Below are 18,368 nucleotides of genomic sequence, written 5' to 3'. Positions count from 1 at the left end.
AAACTTCGGATACAATTTATAAATTAGATACCCTAAGGAACATTCAGTTAAAGTTTGAAAGTATTTGGCCCAGTAGTTTCAGAGGAGAAGATTCTTGAAATAGTTTACGACGACAGATGACGACAGACGACGACGGACGCCAAGTGATGGCATAAGCTCACTTGTCCCTTCGGGACAGGTGAGCTAAAAAGATGTGGTATGAGCGCCAATGAGACCACTCTTCATCCAAGAGCATCACAATTTGTAAAAGTAAACCATTATAGGTAAAAATACTGCCTTCAACATGAAGCCTTGGTTTTTGTTTTATTGCACTTCAATTGTTATTATAAATAAAAATAAATACAACTTCATGTATGCTAACATTTGTTTTAATTTAAAATTTGAAAACTTGATCACTACTGAAATCCATTTTTAATAAATGCTTGACATAAAAATAACACTTGTAAATGGCCTTCATTTGAACATTTCATTGAAGTCTGGTTAATGCAATTCAATGGTTCTCAAGAAAATTTTTAAGTCCAGCACATCAAGCACATCAAGCACATCAGAAATTAGAATAGGCCAAGGTGTTCATATTTGCTAAATAATCAACACCAAAGTCACAGCTCTTGGAGAGGATTGACTGATTGGTGTTAAATGCCACTTTCCTGAAATTGTAGTTAGTTTTTTGGTGATGGGAGACAAAGAGAACTACAGACCTTCAGTAGTAAAACTGACAATCCTAGACAGTTAAAATTGTATCAAGCCCACCTACCACATGCAGGATTCAAACTAACAACCTCTTGGAGAGTACATTGTAGGGCACATGTATGTCAAGATTGCTTTCATTCTGTTTGGGGGAGATCAATAAGTAAAATGTTAACAGACAGATGATAAGTCAAAGATAGCAGAAAAAAGCCTGATGAGCTAAAAACTAAACAGGTTTTTCCTTCTTGACTATTAAGACTTGCTTATTAAAAACGAAATCACCATACTGGCCAACGAATGCTTAACAAATGTATGAAATATGAAGTAAATATTACTGGTATTGACAAATGTTTAAATGAATGTTTCAATAAAATACTGTGGATTCATTTATTTGGTGGATACTAATTTTTGCAGAGTGAATACAGCTGGCATTTTTATTGATATTTATTTCATGGTTTTGTCAAATATTGCATATAAATCAAGAAAATCGGTAATCCATTGAATGTTTAAATATCTTCAAAATCTTCAAAAATTGGTATCCCACGAATAATAGTGAATCCACAGTACTGACAAATATCGGGTTGTGGGCCAAATATTTAAATGCATTGCATCCTAAGAAAAGCCACAGGGCTTACAAAACACTAAAGATAAAATTAAATGTCAGCGTAAAGCATCCTTATAATTATCAATTAACTATGCATCTAAGACAAGATAAAATTTATTTTTAAGTAGCAGCCAAAGCTGTTTTAATGTTAGCTACAGCTGTCTGTAGATTTTCTGATGGTATCACAAGTACAGTTCTTAAAGCCTCCATCTGATCTTCAGCATCCCACTTCCCATCCACCACTGTATCCCGCTCTGATGCAACAGAGTAAGTGAAGGAAAATTCACACTCCTGTAAAACATAATAAAACTTATTACAAGAAAAGCTTGTAAACAAAATACTAAGAAATATGTTGTATACAATTGTCTAACTGAATGGAAATTTAATAATGTATACAAAAATTATCTATTCTTAAAAAACTGTTAATTTATTTTGGATAATTTAAGAATTGACATAGGTTCAACTTCAAGGTTTGGGTGCCCAATAACATATGTAATCTGCCCCATTGTGTATGTACCTGTTACAAGTCAGGAATCTGTTATTTAGTGGATGTTGTTTATTGCTGTATAGGATAATTGGTTTCTGTTGATTAGTTTTTTTCACAAGTCAGTTCTTTGTTATTCTCGATTTGTGCTGCATTTTGTTATTTCAGAGCCTTTTATGGCTTGCTCTGTGGTAGTTTTGCTCACTGTTAAATGCTGTATGGCGACATATAGTTTCTACCTTTTACGACATTTGCTGGATTTGTATATCATGTATATGATCTTAAAAGCTTGTTTCTAAATCCAAACATTTTTTATTGCTTGCAAGTTGTATACAAGGCTTTGAAAATTATTTTTAGCCAGCTGACATTTTATATATTATCCCGATTTTAATCCCTTAAGACTAAATAAACAAAAGGCAATTACGGTAATAAGTTGGCCATCCTAATAATTGAAAAAAAACCCAATATTTTAAATAAACTTTCTTTAAAACAAATTGAAGTTCTGGCATAAACTGTTAAATTGAAAGTGCATCATTTGAAGTGAGCAATATCAGCATACTCATTACTGCCTTAAGACTCTTTATTTGTGCAAAATAAAGTTGTCAAAAACTTGTTGTTTTTAAAAAGCATATTTCCTAATACCAGTTGTTATCTTGACAATGTTAAAATATGGATTAGACGTATACATAAACTCAGTGTACGTTTGCAAAGCATGAGTGAGTGTAAGTAGCTCTTTCTACGTTATTTCTTTTAGAACATATTCAAAATAAAGGTGAGATAAAGGTATCAATGACAATTTAAGCACTTTGAAGAAATTAGGATGCAAAATTAAATTTCTAACCTGCAAAATAGTTTACCTGTCATCTGAGAAGTAAATTTCAGCTGTTCCTCAACTAATTACCCTTTATTAAAATGAGAAGGTGGGGGTTGTTTTGATTGTACTTAATGATCATGTCACTTTTATGACCAGAAATGTGTGGCTGTTTAAAAAGACAAACGATTCGGTCAGAAAGAATGCAAATTATGTTAAAATGACTGTTTCTGAAGAAAGCCTTGAATACTTAATAGAAGATGACAGTTTCTTTCATGGAAGGCATGGTTGTATACAGTGTTGTTGAATCATAGAGCTTTTTTTTTTAGATGTAACATGAATTGGCTTAGTTATAGTTTACATTAAAGGTAAATAGGTTTTTGTTTTCCTGTATTTAAATTATATATGGTATGTTTGGGCATGGAACAACGCACCGTCTTCATGATCTATTTATGATGTTGCTTTGTGAATTTTTTTGATGAAGTTCATCCACTAACATTACAGTGAGGAAGCCACAACCAATATTCCGACATATACTGATATTCTTTGTCCTGATAACACAATGATTTTCTATACATTATAAGAAAATATCTCTTCCTGCAAGTTCCTGGCATAAAAATAAGTATACATGTTCTCAAATGCCAATCATGTAAGATAGTCAATGTTTACCTTGGATATTAACTCCTCCTCAGCATTTGTATAAAACAGTTGATCTGAACCCTTTGGTCTGCAACACTTTGATATTAATATGTAGTGTCCAAATTCATATTTCATTTTCTTTCTTGTACATTTCTCCATTTCTTTGCTAAAATAAAATTATTTTGTTATTAATCTAAATGTTCAACCAATTAGATATGTTTTATAGGAATGTATGGGGGCTTTGGCAAAACTATGAAATTAAATATTGACGAAAATACAAATTTTCTTTAATTCAGGAAAATATCCACAGTGCATAATAAATGTATCATGTAATTACTCTTGCCTGCATACTGCATAGATAGATATACCTGGTACAATACCATATAAATTACAGCCTATTGCATGAAATGTGTAGGGAAAGGCAAAATCCTTATTTAGCTTGCTTGTTAGCTGAACCGTGAAGTCATTATTAGTTAAGGTATACTACCCTCCTTTCGAAGTAGTCTAGTCTTACAGACAGATAATGGTTCAGCTAACAAGCAAGCTAACCAAGGATTCTATCTTTCCCTACACAGTGAATGCAATCAGATGCAATAGATGTAATAAGAGTCATGTACTAAAGATAAACAGGACAGACAAGTTATGGATGCTGCAAATGTTTTAACTTGCACATCTATACTTTTAAACGAGAAGACCTCATTTTGTGTGTCGCTTCTCTTCCTTCCACGATAAATTAATCATCATGCCTCTGTGTTCTATAGGTAACATGCATAGTCGCATTTGTCATCCATTCTTATGATTATTTAGATTGAGTTATTTTTGGAGAAAAACGACAAACAAGAGGCTGTCACAACGACAGCAAACCGGATTTATTAATATTTATTTGTGTCCTGGCAATATCACAAGAACCATTACTGATGAATGGTGAAAGTGAAAATCGTCAATATCAAATTTGACCTCCATTTTGTCATCTTAAAATCAACATCTTAAAATTTGAAAAGCTTAGATTGAATGGTTTATGAGTAAATGCAACAACGTGAATGGAAACGCTATTTCACAATCTTTCAAGAACCATAACTCCTGAACGGTAAAAGTCAAAATCGTCATTATTGAACTTGACCTCTAAATTGCCATCAGTAACAACATATAAAAATTTCAAAAGCTTCGGTTGAATGATTCATGAGAAAATGCACGGACACGACTGGAAACACCATTTTTCAATCTTTCAAGAACCATAACTCCTGAACGGTAAAAGTCAAAATCGTCATTATTGAACTTGACCTCCATTTTGTCATCAGTAACAACATATTAAAATTTGGGAAGCTTAGGTTGAACAGTTCATGCGTAAATGCACGGACACAACTGGAAACTCCATTTTTCAATCTTTCAAGAACCATAACTCCTGAACGGTAAAAGTCAAAATCGCCATTATTGATCTTGACCTCCATTTTGTCATCAGTAACAACATATTAAAATTTGGGAAGCTTAGGTAGAACAGTTCATGCGTAAATGCACGGACACCACTGGAAACTCCATTTTTCAATCTTTCAAGAACCATAACTCCTGAACGGTAAAAGTCAAAATCGCCATTATTGAACTTGACCTTCATTTAGTTGTCAGTAACAACATATTAAAATTTTAAAAGCTTTGGTTGAACGGTTCATGAGTTAATGCACGGACAACATTTAATTGCCGCCCGCCCGCCCGCCTGCCGTACATCCCCAAATCAATAACCGACATTTTTGTCACAAAAATCCGGTTAAAAAAGGAGTCTGGATATTGATTCCGTCATCACACTGACTTTTAGTCATAGATAAGACTTCCGGTTTGAAACATACACAAGTACAACCAATCGTATGATAGATAACAAAACTGAAAAAATAAATAAGCCAATCAGAGCGTACTCCATATCATGGTGTTTAGATCGCAAAAACCACAACTATTATACTTCCTTAGAGTGGACAATTATTTTTTCGTGTTTATCTACATGAAAACTACGATAATACAACTTTAATATATAAAGACTCTCTGTATTCTATCTACTGTTTTCTTTGAAATGTTTACTATTTAAGGGGTCATACCAGTTGCATATATTATATTAAAATAAGTAAAACATGTGGAACAAGAATGTGTCCATAGTACATGGATGCCACATCGGCACTATATTTACTAAGTTTCGAGTTGATTGGACTCCAACTTCATCAAAACCTATGTCGACCAAAACTTTAACGTGAAGCGGGACAGACGGACAAACGAGAAAGTGCAAGGATGCACAGACGAGAAAACGGACGGATGCACAGACTAGAAATCATTATGCCCATAAATGGGATATAAAAATTTATTGTTGAAAGTGAAAGTAATGATTTGGCAAAAATGAAAGTAGGGTAGAGATTAGAGGGAGGCAGGACCTTTTTCGGGACGTCTGGATCGGGTGTTTTTAAGCTCAGGATTTTGAGATTGATCCTTACAGGATCCAGGAATATATTTTTCGATTTCGGGATTTCCGCATATGAATTTCTTTAAATTCTGCAATTTGTGATTTCATGTTTTTAAGCCTGGGATCTCAGGATCAGGAGCCCTCCGACCACCCCATTAAATAAGCCTTAGTCGGTCTTAGTCATTTAAACAAGATTCATATCCTACCATTGGCATGTTAATAAGGCTCTCAAAAGAAAAAAAGCACTGATGGATTGTCCATGAGGCATATTTTAAAATTTTAATTTTAATTTGACTAAAATTACCAAAAGATGCATTGTAGCAAAGGAGAAGAATAATTGTGGTCTGAGGCCAGAAACACGAAAATAATTGAATTTAACAGAAAGGAAATAAACATCTGACTTTGGAAAACGGGAGAGGGCTTTTGATACCTTTTATGAAATTCTCCATACATAATATCTTTTACAAAAAATCATTCTACAACAGTTCACAAGCTGTATATGCCCGTGATTTCGCGGGTGTGTTCTAGTATATATATATATATTATTAATCGTATTATTTTAGCAATTTGTGATTCGTTAAGACTTGGTCACATGTTCATTTGTATTTACTCAGGCTGCACGCTAATTCTGCTATATTTAGCGTTTCGTAGGTCAGAAACAGCATATTGCACAGAGCATACAGCATGTTACTAAAAATACATTTAAAAAAACCCAATTATCGTCACATGTTCTTCTCGGCCAATCAAAACGACTTCCTGTCTAGACTGTTGCAGTAGTTGCAGACGATCATGGCGGAACAGATGGCTGAAGGTAGATTCGCGTCCCTGGGACAAGACGATAGGGATAATATAATGGAAAATATAGAAACAAAAAACACAAAAAGGCAGAACACCACAGCAGTTAAACTATTCAGGGAATATTTGACAGAGAAAAGTAAGCCGATAGAATTCGAACAGTACACTATAGAGCAAATGGACGATTCATTGGCATCGTTTTATTTGGAAATGAGAAACAAAGAGGGTAAACATTATAAAAAGACAACAATGCAAGCCTATAGACAAGGTCTAAACAGACACTTACAGAAATGTAGGGACATAGACATTTGCAATGAAGATATATTCAAAAAGTCCTGTAAATCCTTCAAGGGTATGACAAAGGAACTCAAGCGCCTTGGGCTAGCTGCTATAGAACATCACCCTTCCATAGAAGAGAGTGATATTGAGAAGATGTACTCATATTTTTGTAAAAATCTGGAGGATGCACAGCTTTTGCAGTATAAGGTAATTTTTATACCACATACATGTAAAATTATAAAATTGAGAATGGAAATGGGAATGTGTCAAAGAGACAACAACCCGACCAAATAAAAAACAACAGCAGAAGGTCACCAACAGGTCTTCAATGTATGACACATTTTTTTAATTCCATGCATAAAGCCTTATCAGTGTAAAAATAAACATATTGTGAATTTTAAAGGATGACTTCGCTACAAAGGAGGTTGTATAAAAAAAAAATCATACTATATATAGGTGTTCCATGCGTATATATGGACCTATTCATGTACATTTGTACATGCTTAATATTGCGCATGCATATTAATATTATAGACGAAAATTTTCACAATCATCTATAACAATCTATAATAAGAACAGCACGTCAATGTGACAATTAGATGTATAACAAAATTAAATACAAATATTATTCAATGTCAATAAAATATTTATCTTCTGTTCATAGTGAAAATGGCTAATTATTTGCATATAATATTGAAAATTGTGTTTGTTTTTAGTATCTATCTAATTGTGTGCATACTGTCCACTTCAATTAAAATTTCTTCTGTTTTAGGTATTTGTTGACATCATGCTGCACTTTGGTCGTAGAGGGAGGGAAAACCTGTCAAGTCTTACAAGAAAGCATTTTGCAGTTAAGCGTGGTGCAGATGACAAATTGTATGTCTACAAAGTAATTGATGAGCAAACAAAAAACCACCAGTCAGACAGTGAATTATCCTCAGATGGACGAATGTATAAAATTGCAGGTAACTGTTATCTATATATACATGTACATATTGACCTACAAAGTAACTACCCTTTAATTTTTTTTTTGCATTGATTTAATATATACTTATAAGAAGTTATGTTATGCATATTAAAGATGCAATCTACATAAAACTATTGCATTTTTAAAAATAAAAATAAAAACAAATGGACTGACCTACCTTTTTTATTAAGTTATCAGAACCACACTATTTATTGACCTGATTAAAACTCATACAAATATAAATCATTCATTTCATAATTAATAACCATTAGTGAGTAAAAAAATATCAACCAATATAGCTACATATCCCATATTTTTTTTTTATCAAGTATTTTGAACCACAGTGGCAGACATTTTTATAATATTATTTTGCCATTTTTTCATATTACAATCAAACATTAATAGGAAAATGTGATATTTATAGTTGGTAAATACGTTGTACAATGTATATGTCAAATATCAATGAATATATGCATGGGATAATATACGAAAAACAAAATAGAAATTATTGTATAAACTCTATGATCATATAAAGAAAAAAACTTATTTGACTGCAGAAGACTTTTATCTGGAGTATTTTTATTTAGAAATGTTTAACATGCTTTTTTTCAGATGGTGAAAGATGTCCAGTGAAGTCTTTTGTGAAGTATATCAGGAGGTTGAATCCTAAATGTGTAAAATTATTTCAACAAGCAAGATCATACCCTAAAGAAGGAGTGTATTATGACAATATACCTCTAGGTCATAATAGACTTGGCCAATTCATGAATGAAATTAGCAAAATGGCAAATCTTTCTCACATATATACCAATCATTCCTGCCGAGCAACAACTGTTCATCTTCTTGACGAAGCGGATATTCCAAGCAGACATATAATGACAGTTACGGCACACAAGTCAGAAACATCTCTAAAAACTTACTCTGGAAAAACTTGTGAAAAAAAGAAACGGCATATGTCGGAAATTTTAAGCTCAAAAACATGTGGAAAGAAATCATTTATATCTAATATAGATTTTCTTTGCTTGTCTCAAAGTACAATTACAGTTGAAGCCAATGAAGGGGTGGAAAATATTCCTGTTGAATTGAGTGATGCAAATTTTGATTTAGAGCTTTTATCAAACTCACAGAATGAAACTGTAATGAATGACATTTTGCCTAATAACCAATTGGATGAAATTCTTACAGAAATTGGTAATGGTCCCTCAAATACAAATATAATGAAACCCGAGACATTGAAGACAAATCAAAATTTTTTAAACCTACCACAACCAGATATGAAAATGCCATTTCTTAATAACTGTAACAATGTAACTGTTAATATAAATTACAATGTTCACCCATATGTGAACAACCCTGCAAAGGTATAGCTTCATATACAAAATGTTTTTGTTGTAAATTTCTTGTTACTTTATCTGTTAATTGTTATATATTGTTTCAATTAAACAAGCAAACATCTATATGTTGATTGTTGTGATTCTGTTATAACGTATGAACATTTGAAAATTTTACAGTAATAATGGTTTTGAAGACATGCAAAACAATATAATGTTCATGCAATAGTTCTTGATTAATAATATAACAATTGTAGCCTTTGTTTGAGGTCGATACGAGGTTATATCGACCAAGAGAAGCATATCGACCTTGGACTTCGTCCTCAGTCGATATGCTTCTCTTGGGTCGATATAACCTCGTATCGACCTCATACAAAGGCTATAATTGTATAATATATATGTCAATGTATACTTACAACAAGGATTCATACATGGGGACAGATATCTGTGGTGGTATGTTGATATATCTCTCGGATATCAGATATCCTACTTGTTGATCTGCATCAGTCAATATCTGTGATAACCTCTCTTTTTGTTGTTGTGAACATGCTTGACATTTCTCCATTAACATTGACCTAAACTGTTTAACACACTCGACATTCTGTAATGTAATTTGTATGAAAGGGTTTAACAATTGAAAATGTAACTGTTTCATACATTGTAGATGGTCAATTGCTGGAAGTTAAGTGACAAATATTTCATGCATACCATATTCTGGTTAAAAACAAATTTAACAATAAATGTTAATCATTTCGGCAGGTTCTTTAAAATAGAATAACCTGAAGGAAGGCCAAGAAATTTGGACTGCCTTTGGAAAAAGATAAAATGTACCTGGATTCAAAGAAACTAGTCCCACTTGAAAACATATTAATACATTACTTGAAAATTAAAATCCACTTTTATATCATTTTCTTTTGGCAAGATAAGTTACTGTTAAGTCTAGTTTTGTATATTCACAGATTTTTAATGATGTACTAATTTCATAATGTACAAATGCCATCTGACCTGTTTTTCAGTGATGTTGATTACTGTAATCAAACCAAGAACCGGGTCACCTTCTCCCATGTCATCATCTTCTTCGTCACTGTCTGGAATATCTATTTGCTAAAGGGGAGATAACAACTGATTTTACAACGATCAATATTCTTACAACGGAACAGATCAAATTAACATTTATCAATAGCTATTTTAAAGATTATCACTAAATTGTTTAACTAGAAACAGCTTTCTTTTCATACTGAAATTATCTAACAAATGATGTTTAAAAAGGAAAACAAATTTTGGTCATTTTTATTGAACTTTTTCTTAAATATTTCAAATGAATAAGGATTTAAAAGTAAGATAGATTTTCACGGTCACCATATTAATGGAGTTTTAACTATACATTAACATGATTAAATTGTGAATCCTGCATCTATATGAAAAGACAACAGTCTGTTCTCATTATGAAAGAATATCTCAATTATTGTCAGATTTGAAATAACATCGTGCATTAATGGTAGAATGTGTGACTTTTGCTTCACATCCAATGTTATATATATGTCATGTATGTTCAGAACGAATTTAATTTAGACCTTATTAAGGTGGTACCCAACACTTTAACTAAAATTAATTTGGCTCGTTTAATTTTCTTAAAATTTTGACAAAGTATTTACTTTGACCCTTTTACAAAAATATAAAAATTTCAAAAAAATTGAACCAACCGTTTTTATCAGAAAAAATACACTGGTTATATAGCAGTTTGACAAACTCTTATTTTGATCATGGAGAAGCTTAATATTCCCTTATGAACACAACGTCATTAAAATGTTCTGCTGATTTTACAGTTATCTCCCTGTAGTGTTAGGTACCACCTTAATATAACAACTAACCTTTATAACACTTCCTATATAGTTCTGTGATATGATTGTGTTGGCCATCTCAGATAAATCTATCTTGGCTTTTAAAAACAGCTGTAATGAAAAGAAAAGTAAACTCTCATTGTATATAGATATTAATTTATAATGGTAGCCTAGGTAGGTACCATAAATACATGTAGGTAATACTTATATTTTTCATTTTTTAAACTGAAAAAATATAATGACATGAAGAGACTCTTTGAACCTTTTTTTGCAGATATTTTATAGTAAGGGGCAAAAAACTTTACCTTTTAAAAGGGTTGATAAAGAGTTAACCATGCACAACTGATTAAGAATAAAGCACATCTATGTTTCATTCAAAATTTGTTTCAGTCAAGACTCAGTAAAGACCAGTATGTGTAATTGTTTGGATGACTTACCTGCTGTAGCAATGCTCTAGCTCCATGAAAATCACTGTCTTCAATTGTTCTAGCTTCAAATTCTACTTGAATTTCCTGCAAGATTAAAGTTGTTAATATACATTCTAATACAAAATCAAAGTGCTTGTAAGCACAGAAGAGTAAAGATTGCTTCAATTTATCAGTGGGATATAAAATTAAATATCAATGAATTGGTTGTAGTTGATCTAGACAAAAAGAAGATATTTAACTCGAAATTTTAAAGACGACCTAATTTATGACATCATTTATATTTTTAAAACAGATATTAGATTCCTGTACCTTGCAAAAGTTATGTAAATTTCTTGAAAAGTGTAACATCATTTTGTGCCTTGACTATCTCAGCATATATAACATGGAAAAATTTCTGGAAATGTTCATGGATAGGATGTATAGAATGTTATGATCAATGCACTATATTTCGTGTATCAAAAAGGTAGTGATAAGCCTTGGAAGATTTAGATATCAAGTCATCCAAAACGGATTTGTTTACCTAAAAAAACATGTAGGGCTAGACATACATGATATATAGAACTATATTAGTGTATAAAGTTGACACTGTTTACCCAGGATTTTTATGAAAAAGGAGAACTTTCTCAATTCACAATATTGAAATAAGCCAAAACATTTTTGAACAATTGGCATCTTTATTCATAAATGCCATTTCAAGTAAATAATATAAATAAAAAATAACCAGATGCTCCGCAGGGCGCAGCTTTATATGACCGCAGAGGTCAAACACAGCATAGGTTTCTGACACAGAATGAATGTGGCCAAATGAACTTAAAATTATTTTTTTTACCAATTATGGTCCAATATCCAAAATTTAAATATGGTCACAGATTGATTCAGCATATATATTGAAGAATCCCAAGAATTCAAAAGTTGATGAAATCAAACCAAGTTTAATTTTGGACCCTTTTAACCTCAATGTGGACTAATTTGAAAATGGGACCCAAAATTAAAAATCTAAATACATGGCTAGAATCGGCATATCAAAGAACCTCAATAATTCCTTTTTTTTATGAAATCAAACAAAGTTTAATTTTGGACCCTTTGGACTTCATGTGGACCAATTTAAAAAGAGGACCAAATTCCAAAAACTTAGTACAGTTTGATTCAGCATATTTAAGAACCCCAAGAATTCAAGAATACAACCCCATTGAAATTTGTCAAGAAATAAGCAATTTATACAAAGAAAATTATTGTATTTGGCCCCTTATTCCTTTACAGTTTGGGACATAATCCCCAAAATCAATCCCAACCTTCCTTTTTTGAAATGGAACCTTGTGGTACAATTCTAGAAAGATCCATACACCACACACAAGTTATTGACTTGAAACTAGAAAAATATTTATTTTGACCCTTTTGGGCCCCTTGTTCCTAAACTATTAAGACCAAAACCCCCAAAATCAATCCCAACCTTCCTTTAGTGGTTATGAAGCTTATGTTAAATTTTATTGATTTCTATTTACTTTTACTAAAGTAATTATCCGGAAATCATCCGTCTTCAGTCGACGACAATGTGATACCAATATACAACCAAAATTTTATAATATTTGCGATCGTATACAAATAATTAAACACTAGAGAAGTATTTCTCATTTCTGTGATAGAGTCGACCCGTTGTGGAACTCTTCTGAATTTTTCGGGGTTGATTTGTCAACATTCAATTGTTTCACCTTACACATGTTACAGAAGTTCAGGAAACTTTGTTAAAACAATGACATAACATTTTACCTGTTACTTTTTCTTTGAGTACATTTCATGAATAAAGTACTACTGTACATTCATTATTATTCATTGGATACCAATTTTCATGGATTTCCCGCATTTGTCCTTGGTATTGGTGAACCACACAATTAAATATTCAACGAATGACAAGTTTTCTAAAGGCTTATATGAAGACTTTGTCAAAACCCTGAGCTTAAATGTTTACAAACATGCAAGTTTTCCTTCATCCACGAAAATTGGTAGATCTATGAAAATAAATGTAACTAGAGTATATCATCTATATGACATAATTTTTAGACAATTCAAATTCTTGCACACTAGAATTTAGAAAGGTATCTTTTCATCGATTTTAAACAGGGAAGGGGATGGGTTATTTGCATTAATTGCAACATGGCTGATGCATATGTTACCATTCTATATCAAGTTACTATTTTTTTTATTTTTTTTAAATGTACCCAATTAAATTATTGATAATTTTTATAAAAAAAAACCGTTATAAAAATCGGGAACGTTACGGTATTTCCGTTTCCTTTATTAACATGTTTGAGGTAAGAAAATAATACATACAGACTTCGTCCACATTCACAGGTTATGCCTGCCTCATATTAATTTTTATAAAAAAAAAAACCGTTATAAATAATACAGAAGTCAACATTATTGAAACAGCTGCGGATACGAAATCTGCTATAAAGATAAGAGTAGCCTAATGAGAATAGACCAGTTTCACATAAGCTACTAATCAACGCTGATCTCGAAATCTTCTGCGCGTTTGAGTTTAAATCTCGGGATAATTAACGATATCATACGTGACAGGGGGCTACTGATATTTAGCAACACAATAATAAATCAACCACTTATAATTACTGCGTTATGTACATTGCTGTATGTCAGTTTGATTTTTCGTGAAAAGAGAAAATATTTTGATAAAGAGAAAACAGCCTAAACATCAGAAATTCATTTAATTTCAGTTCTGTTCCAGTTTTTCTTAAATATTTTTTACATCTTCTTCACATGCATGTAAAGGGTTTTTACGGTCTACATATAGGTTTAGTATCATAGACTCGAACTTTTAATTTTCTTTAAAAAAAATACAGGTTACTGTTATGGTGACTTTTGCATGAAATTTTATGGGTACAAGGACATGATACCGGCACTACTAAATAATCGAAATTTCAAATAATGGTAGTACAATGTAGGGGAGTATAATATATAATGTTCAACGAAAATTGATAGAATTTTTCCTTACATACTCTTGTCAAAGATGTAGTACATAATTATTGTGATATGCTAACAATATGAAAAACACAATGATAGGTCACCGAGTGTTTTCAAGCTATACGCTGTGAAAATATGAAGCATTTTGTATGGATTAAACAGAGGCATTTTTAAGGTAAAAGTATCATTATATGAATATTTGAAGGTAAAACAAATGATAGAATTCCAAAGTAAAATGTGAGAAAATAGCTCTTATAAAATGCGTTCAGAAAACAACAGAAAAAATGGAGTCACCATGCGTTTTATCCTGTTTAGCGTACATGGCATATAACATTAATAGAACACTTTCCTATTGATTGTAATAGACACGTAGTAGACAGGGCCCTGGTACCGTGTTGAAGACCGTACATTGACCTATAGTTGTTAAACTTTTGATACATTGTGACATGGACTGATCGACAGTTGAATCATTGGCACTCATACCACATCTGCTTATTTGTATGTACATTTGTTCAAATATTTCTGTGTCAATGATGTTTTAGACGGCCATGATATAAATGAAGTGAGATATAAGGCAGTTTTAAAATACGTATCAGAAATAAAGGTTCATCTTCAATTTTCAAAGATCGGACTATAATACAATGCATTCAATATCATTTTAATTTCTAAGCTATGTTCATGATCGATTTCGTCTAAGCAGAGGTTCAGTGCCAGCGGGGCGAGTAATTTTCTACATATTGTCAACTTTATCATTTTTCGTGCCATTAAAAGTAGTTGAATATCCTGTATTTACAACAAGCGATGTATGCCTTAAATTAAGATCAAATGCTGAATGACCCCCTCCTAAATCATTAAAATATTCCCAGTGGCATTAACCACACTGGCCATGATATCTCAGTGTTAATAAGGTACCAGGGTTAACATTTTAAACATCTGTACTAGGGGATGACCATTTGATTTTCAGGAGGGGGGGGGGGGGGGGTAGAAAAATAATATTCTTAGACTAATTTCCTAATAAATAATTATGACCTAGGCTGGATGGAAAAGAATGATCTGCAACACAAACTACAGGAAATAATTGTGTACAAAAGTTAAATGAATTATCAAACGGTCGCCCTTTTTCAGTAACTGTATATACAGAAAAGGGTACGTTTTATCAATTTTCACCTGGTGAGATTATACAAGGTGAAACGAGGATTCCACATGGCCAAGGTGTTAATTGCCTTCTTAATTTATGACCTTATACTATGTATATGAAGTGAGCCCCGCTTATTTATCTAATTTATTCTTCCCGTTAGATGAACGATCTCAGCGTGAATTCGTGACATTTAAAGGTACAATTAATATAAAGCCAGGCGGCATATCAGATCGTATATAATACTGCAATCAACAACACAGCAGTAGTCCGTTTTAAAATCTTTTATTGTGTCAATTGTTAATAATTAAAGTTGTCTGGTCAATATAAATTTTATATTTTGATTCAAATGATGCTCATGTTGTTAGAAATGACCCAAATGTAAACGCAAACACTCAATCAGATGCTTGTTTTTCCAAGTCTTAATGGTCACTGCTTACAACCGTTAGCCCCCAGTTGATAAACTCTCGAGAATTATCGCGTGATTTCATAGTTTTGCTAATTAGATTAGACATGCGCAGTTAAATGTGAAACTGGTGTATTAAAAGAGAGCAACCAAAAACGTGGGAAAAGGGGGATAACTCTTTTTCAAGAGAACGTCCTTTCACTCAGTATGTTCACATTGTTTATTTGGTTGACAGGGTTATTTTCTTACTTCATTAACTTCACCATCACTACTGTCATCATCATCATCCATGTCACTTGACCCTTCTTCATCATCGGCGGCGACATCGTCGGCCTGCATTTTTTCTTCAAGTTGCACAACACGTTTCTTCTTCGAAGCCATTTTTTAAAGTCTTTAAGAATCTTGTGTAAAACGAAACTAATTAAATCGTTAAAATTATTGATAAAATCTTTTATTATTGATTGAATTTGACTAAATTTATAGAGTTAAAGAAAATTCTACAATTTAAAAAAAAATCAATTCCATCTTTTATGTTAAAATTTAAAAGTAAAGTTCATTCGTTTTCATTGAAAAGTTTAAAAAGTGATTACCTCCCTTGATTTTATGGTAACGGGAATGAAAAATAGATTTTTTCCATGCGAAATATAGTTTGCGATCACATTAAGCACAGAAGCTGTCATAGAAGTATATATGAGATCTAGCAATATATTGTTTTCTATTTTTACTGTACGCAAAGTACATCATACATGTAAAAAAAATTCTTACACAAAATACAAGATCCGAAATAATTTTGCCATCTATAGGGGGAAATTATATTGTGTGTGGTATACATGTATGTGAGCCAACATTTGTCCCTGTTAAAAAGATCTAGTTTAACTAATATCATAGGAAATATGTTCTGGGAGATGATTTCTATATAATTTGTTCCATATATAAATATAGGAAGACTTGTTATGAGTGCCAATGAGACAACTCTCCATCCAAGTAACCATTTATAAAATGAAACCTTTTAAGGTCAAGGTACAGGCCTTCAACACGGAGCTTTGGCTCACACCGAACAGCAAGCTATAAAGGGGCCCCTAAATTACTAGTCTAAAACCATTCAAACGGGAAAACCAAAGGTCTAATCTAAAAAAATGAGAAACAATTATGAACCACATACTGTAAACCAACTTATTTTCGCGGATACTTTATTTTGCGTTCTACCCTTTCTTGGTCACTTTGCGGCTATTTTATTTCGCGATTTTCTTATTTACTTGAAGGAAAGATCTAAGTTTTACATGTTCACGACGATTTATATTCGCGTTATTTTTCTACTTGCGATAGTCGCGAAAATAAGTTGGTTTACAGTAAACAGACGACAACGACTGAACATCAGTTTCCTGACTTACTAAAGGGGCAAACAATTGCAGCGGTATTAAATGTTTTAATGATACCAAACCGTCTCCCATCTCTATATCCTACCCTAGTCTATAATCGGTCATCTTCTTGGTTCATTCAGACTTTTATATTGTATTTATCACACAGGAAAACTGCATTGACGTCACTACGCTTATACCAGCGTTATAAACAAGTGCAGAATACATTTTTTCTACTCTTCCAAATTAAAACAAGCATTTCTAAATACATGAAATATATGTTGTCGGTGTTATTCTAAAGTATTGTACAAAAATGCCAATTTTCTAAAGGCTGTTTCAAACCTGACTTCCAAATGCTTCAAAACAATTCAGAACTTCAGAAAATCCCACTTCAAGCCTCCATTGCTTTGTGTACATTCAATTAAGTGTCCTTTAGCTTAGTCATTTATGCTAGTCATGTTAGTGGCAGACAAAACAGCACAAGCAAATATTATGAATAGTATTTTTAAGAATTTGAAAATGACAAGCACTTTATATTACATCTTGTGCGATTTCCCCCCCCCCCCCCAAAAAAAAAAACAACATCCAAAATGAAAGAAAAACATGAGAAAAAAACAATTTTCATGTCATATTTTTGTTCAGGAATATAGAGAAGGTTATAAAAAACAATAAACATATATATTTTTCAATAAAAAAAAAATTGGTTCAATATAAAGTGATCAATATTCTGCATGTTCTGATCATACATTTGTAGGTTAATATTCATATACAATTCCATTGATGTCAAATTTCATGGCTAATAATGAGGTTTCCGTTTGAATAAAATCCCAATTTATTGCAAACTATTTCAAAAGCAATATCACTCAAACAAACGATATTATTAACTTAGTCTGAAAAAATCACCTAATTGACAATAGAGCAATTTGATTGGGTATAACAATTCAATGAGTCATGTGGTTTTGAGTCGGCCAACTTTTGACGCCATTGGAATTTGAATGTATACAAACAGGGTCAGCAGCTTTAGTATGGAACAACATCGTACATTCAGTGACTGAGAAACAATTATGAGTACCCAACCTTGACAATACACGGTAATAAAAAAACAAAGCTAAGTCTACAGAAAAAAGAAAGAAAAATGTCCTGGGGAGAACGACTTAGCACCATTGCAGGATAAAATAAGTTCCACAAAT

At 32.2% G+C, this 18,368-nt stretch overlaps 3 protein-coding genes across 3 annotated transcripts in view; 2 read left to right on the top strand and 1 right to left on the bottom strand.

Annotated features, from left to right (window-relative positions):
* Window positions 1-1,389: 1,389 nt before the first annotated feature.
* Window positions 1,390-16,226, bottom strand: LOC143072247 (protein BCCIP homolog). Its single transcript, XM_076247103.1, has 7 exons — window positions 16,070-16,226; window positions 11,313-11,387; window positions 10,906-10,986; window positions 10,040-10,138; window positions 9,451-9,635; window positions 3,256-3,391; window positions 1,390-1,582 (listed from the first exon to the last, which is right to left on the bottom strand). Exons 1-7 carry the CDS (start codon window positions 16,199-16,201, stop codon window positions 1,412-1,414), a joined length of 879 nt encoding a protein of 292 aa, XP_076103218.1. The 5' UTR covers window positions 16,202-16,226; the 3' UTR covers window positions 1,390-1,411.
* On the top strand, window positions 6,313-8,457 carry LOC143072248 (uncharacterized). The gene is made up of 3 exons (XM_076247104.1): window positions 6,313-6,943; window positions 7,509-7,687; window positions 8,316-8,457. Exons 1-3 carry the CDS (start codon window positions 6,452-6,454, stop codon window positions 8,320-8,322), a joined length of 678 nt encoding a protein of 225 aa, XP_076103219.1. The 5' UTR covers window positions 6,313-6,451; the 3' UTR covers window positions 8,323-8,457.
* A 175-nt stretch (window positions 16,227-16,401) lies between the features above and the next one.
* LOC143072243 (nuclear pore complex protein Nup107-like) overlaps window positions 16,402-18,368 on the top strand; it is a 31,097-nt gene continuing 29,130 nt past the window's right edge. Inside the window, exon 1 of the mRNA XM_076247099.1 lies at window positions 16,402-16,504. The gene's annotated coding sequence lies outside the window, so the exon portion shown is untranslated. The remainder of the gene's footprint in view (window positions 16,505-18,368) is intronic.

This window comes from Mytilus galloprovincialis, chromosome 4, assembly GCF_965363235.1.
Source record: "Mytilus galloprovincialis chromosome 4, xbMytGall1.hap1.1, whole genome shotgun sequence".
Classification (NCBI taxonomy): domain Eukaryota; kingdom Metazoa; phylum Mollusca; class Bivalvia; order Mytilida; family Mytilidae; genus Mytilus; species Mytilus galloprovincialis.
The sequence above is the reverse complement of the archived record's forward strand: the minus strand, read 5'-3'. Positions and strand labels throughout refer to the sequence as shown.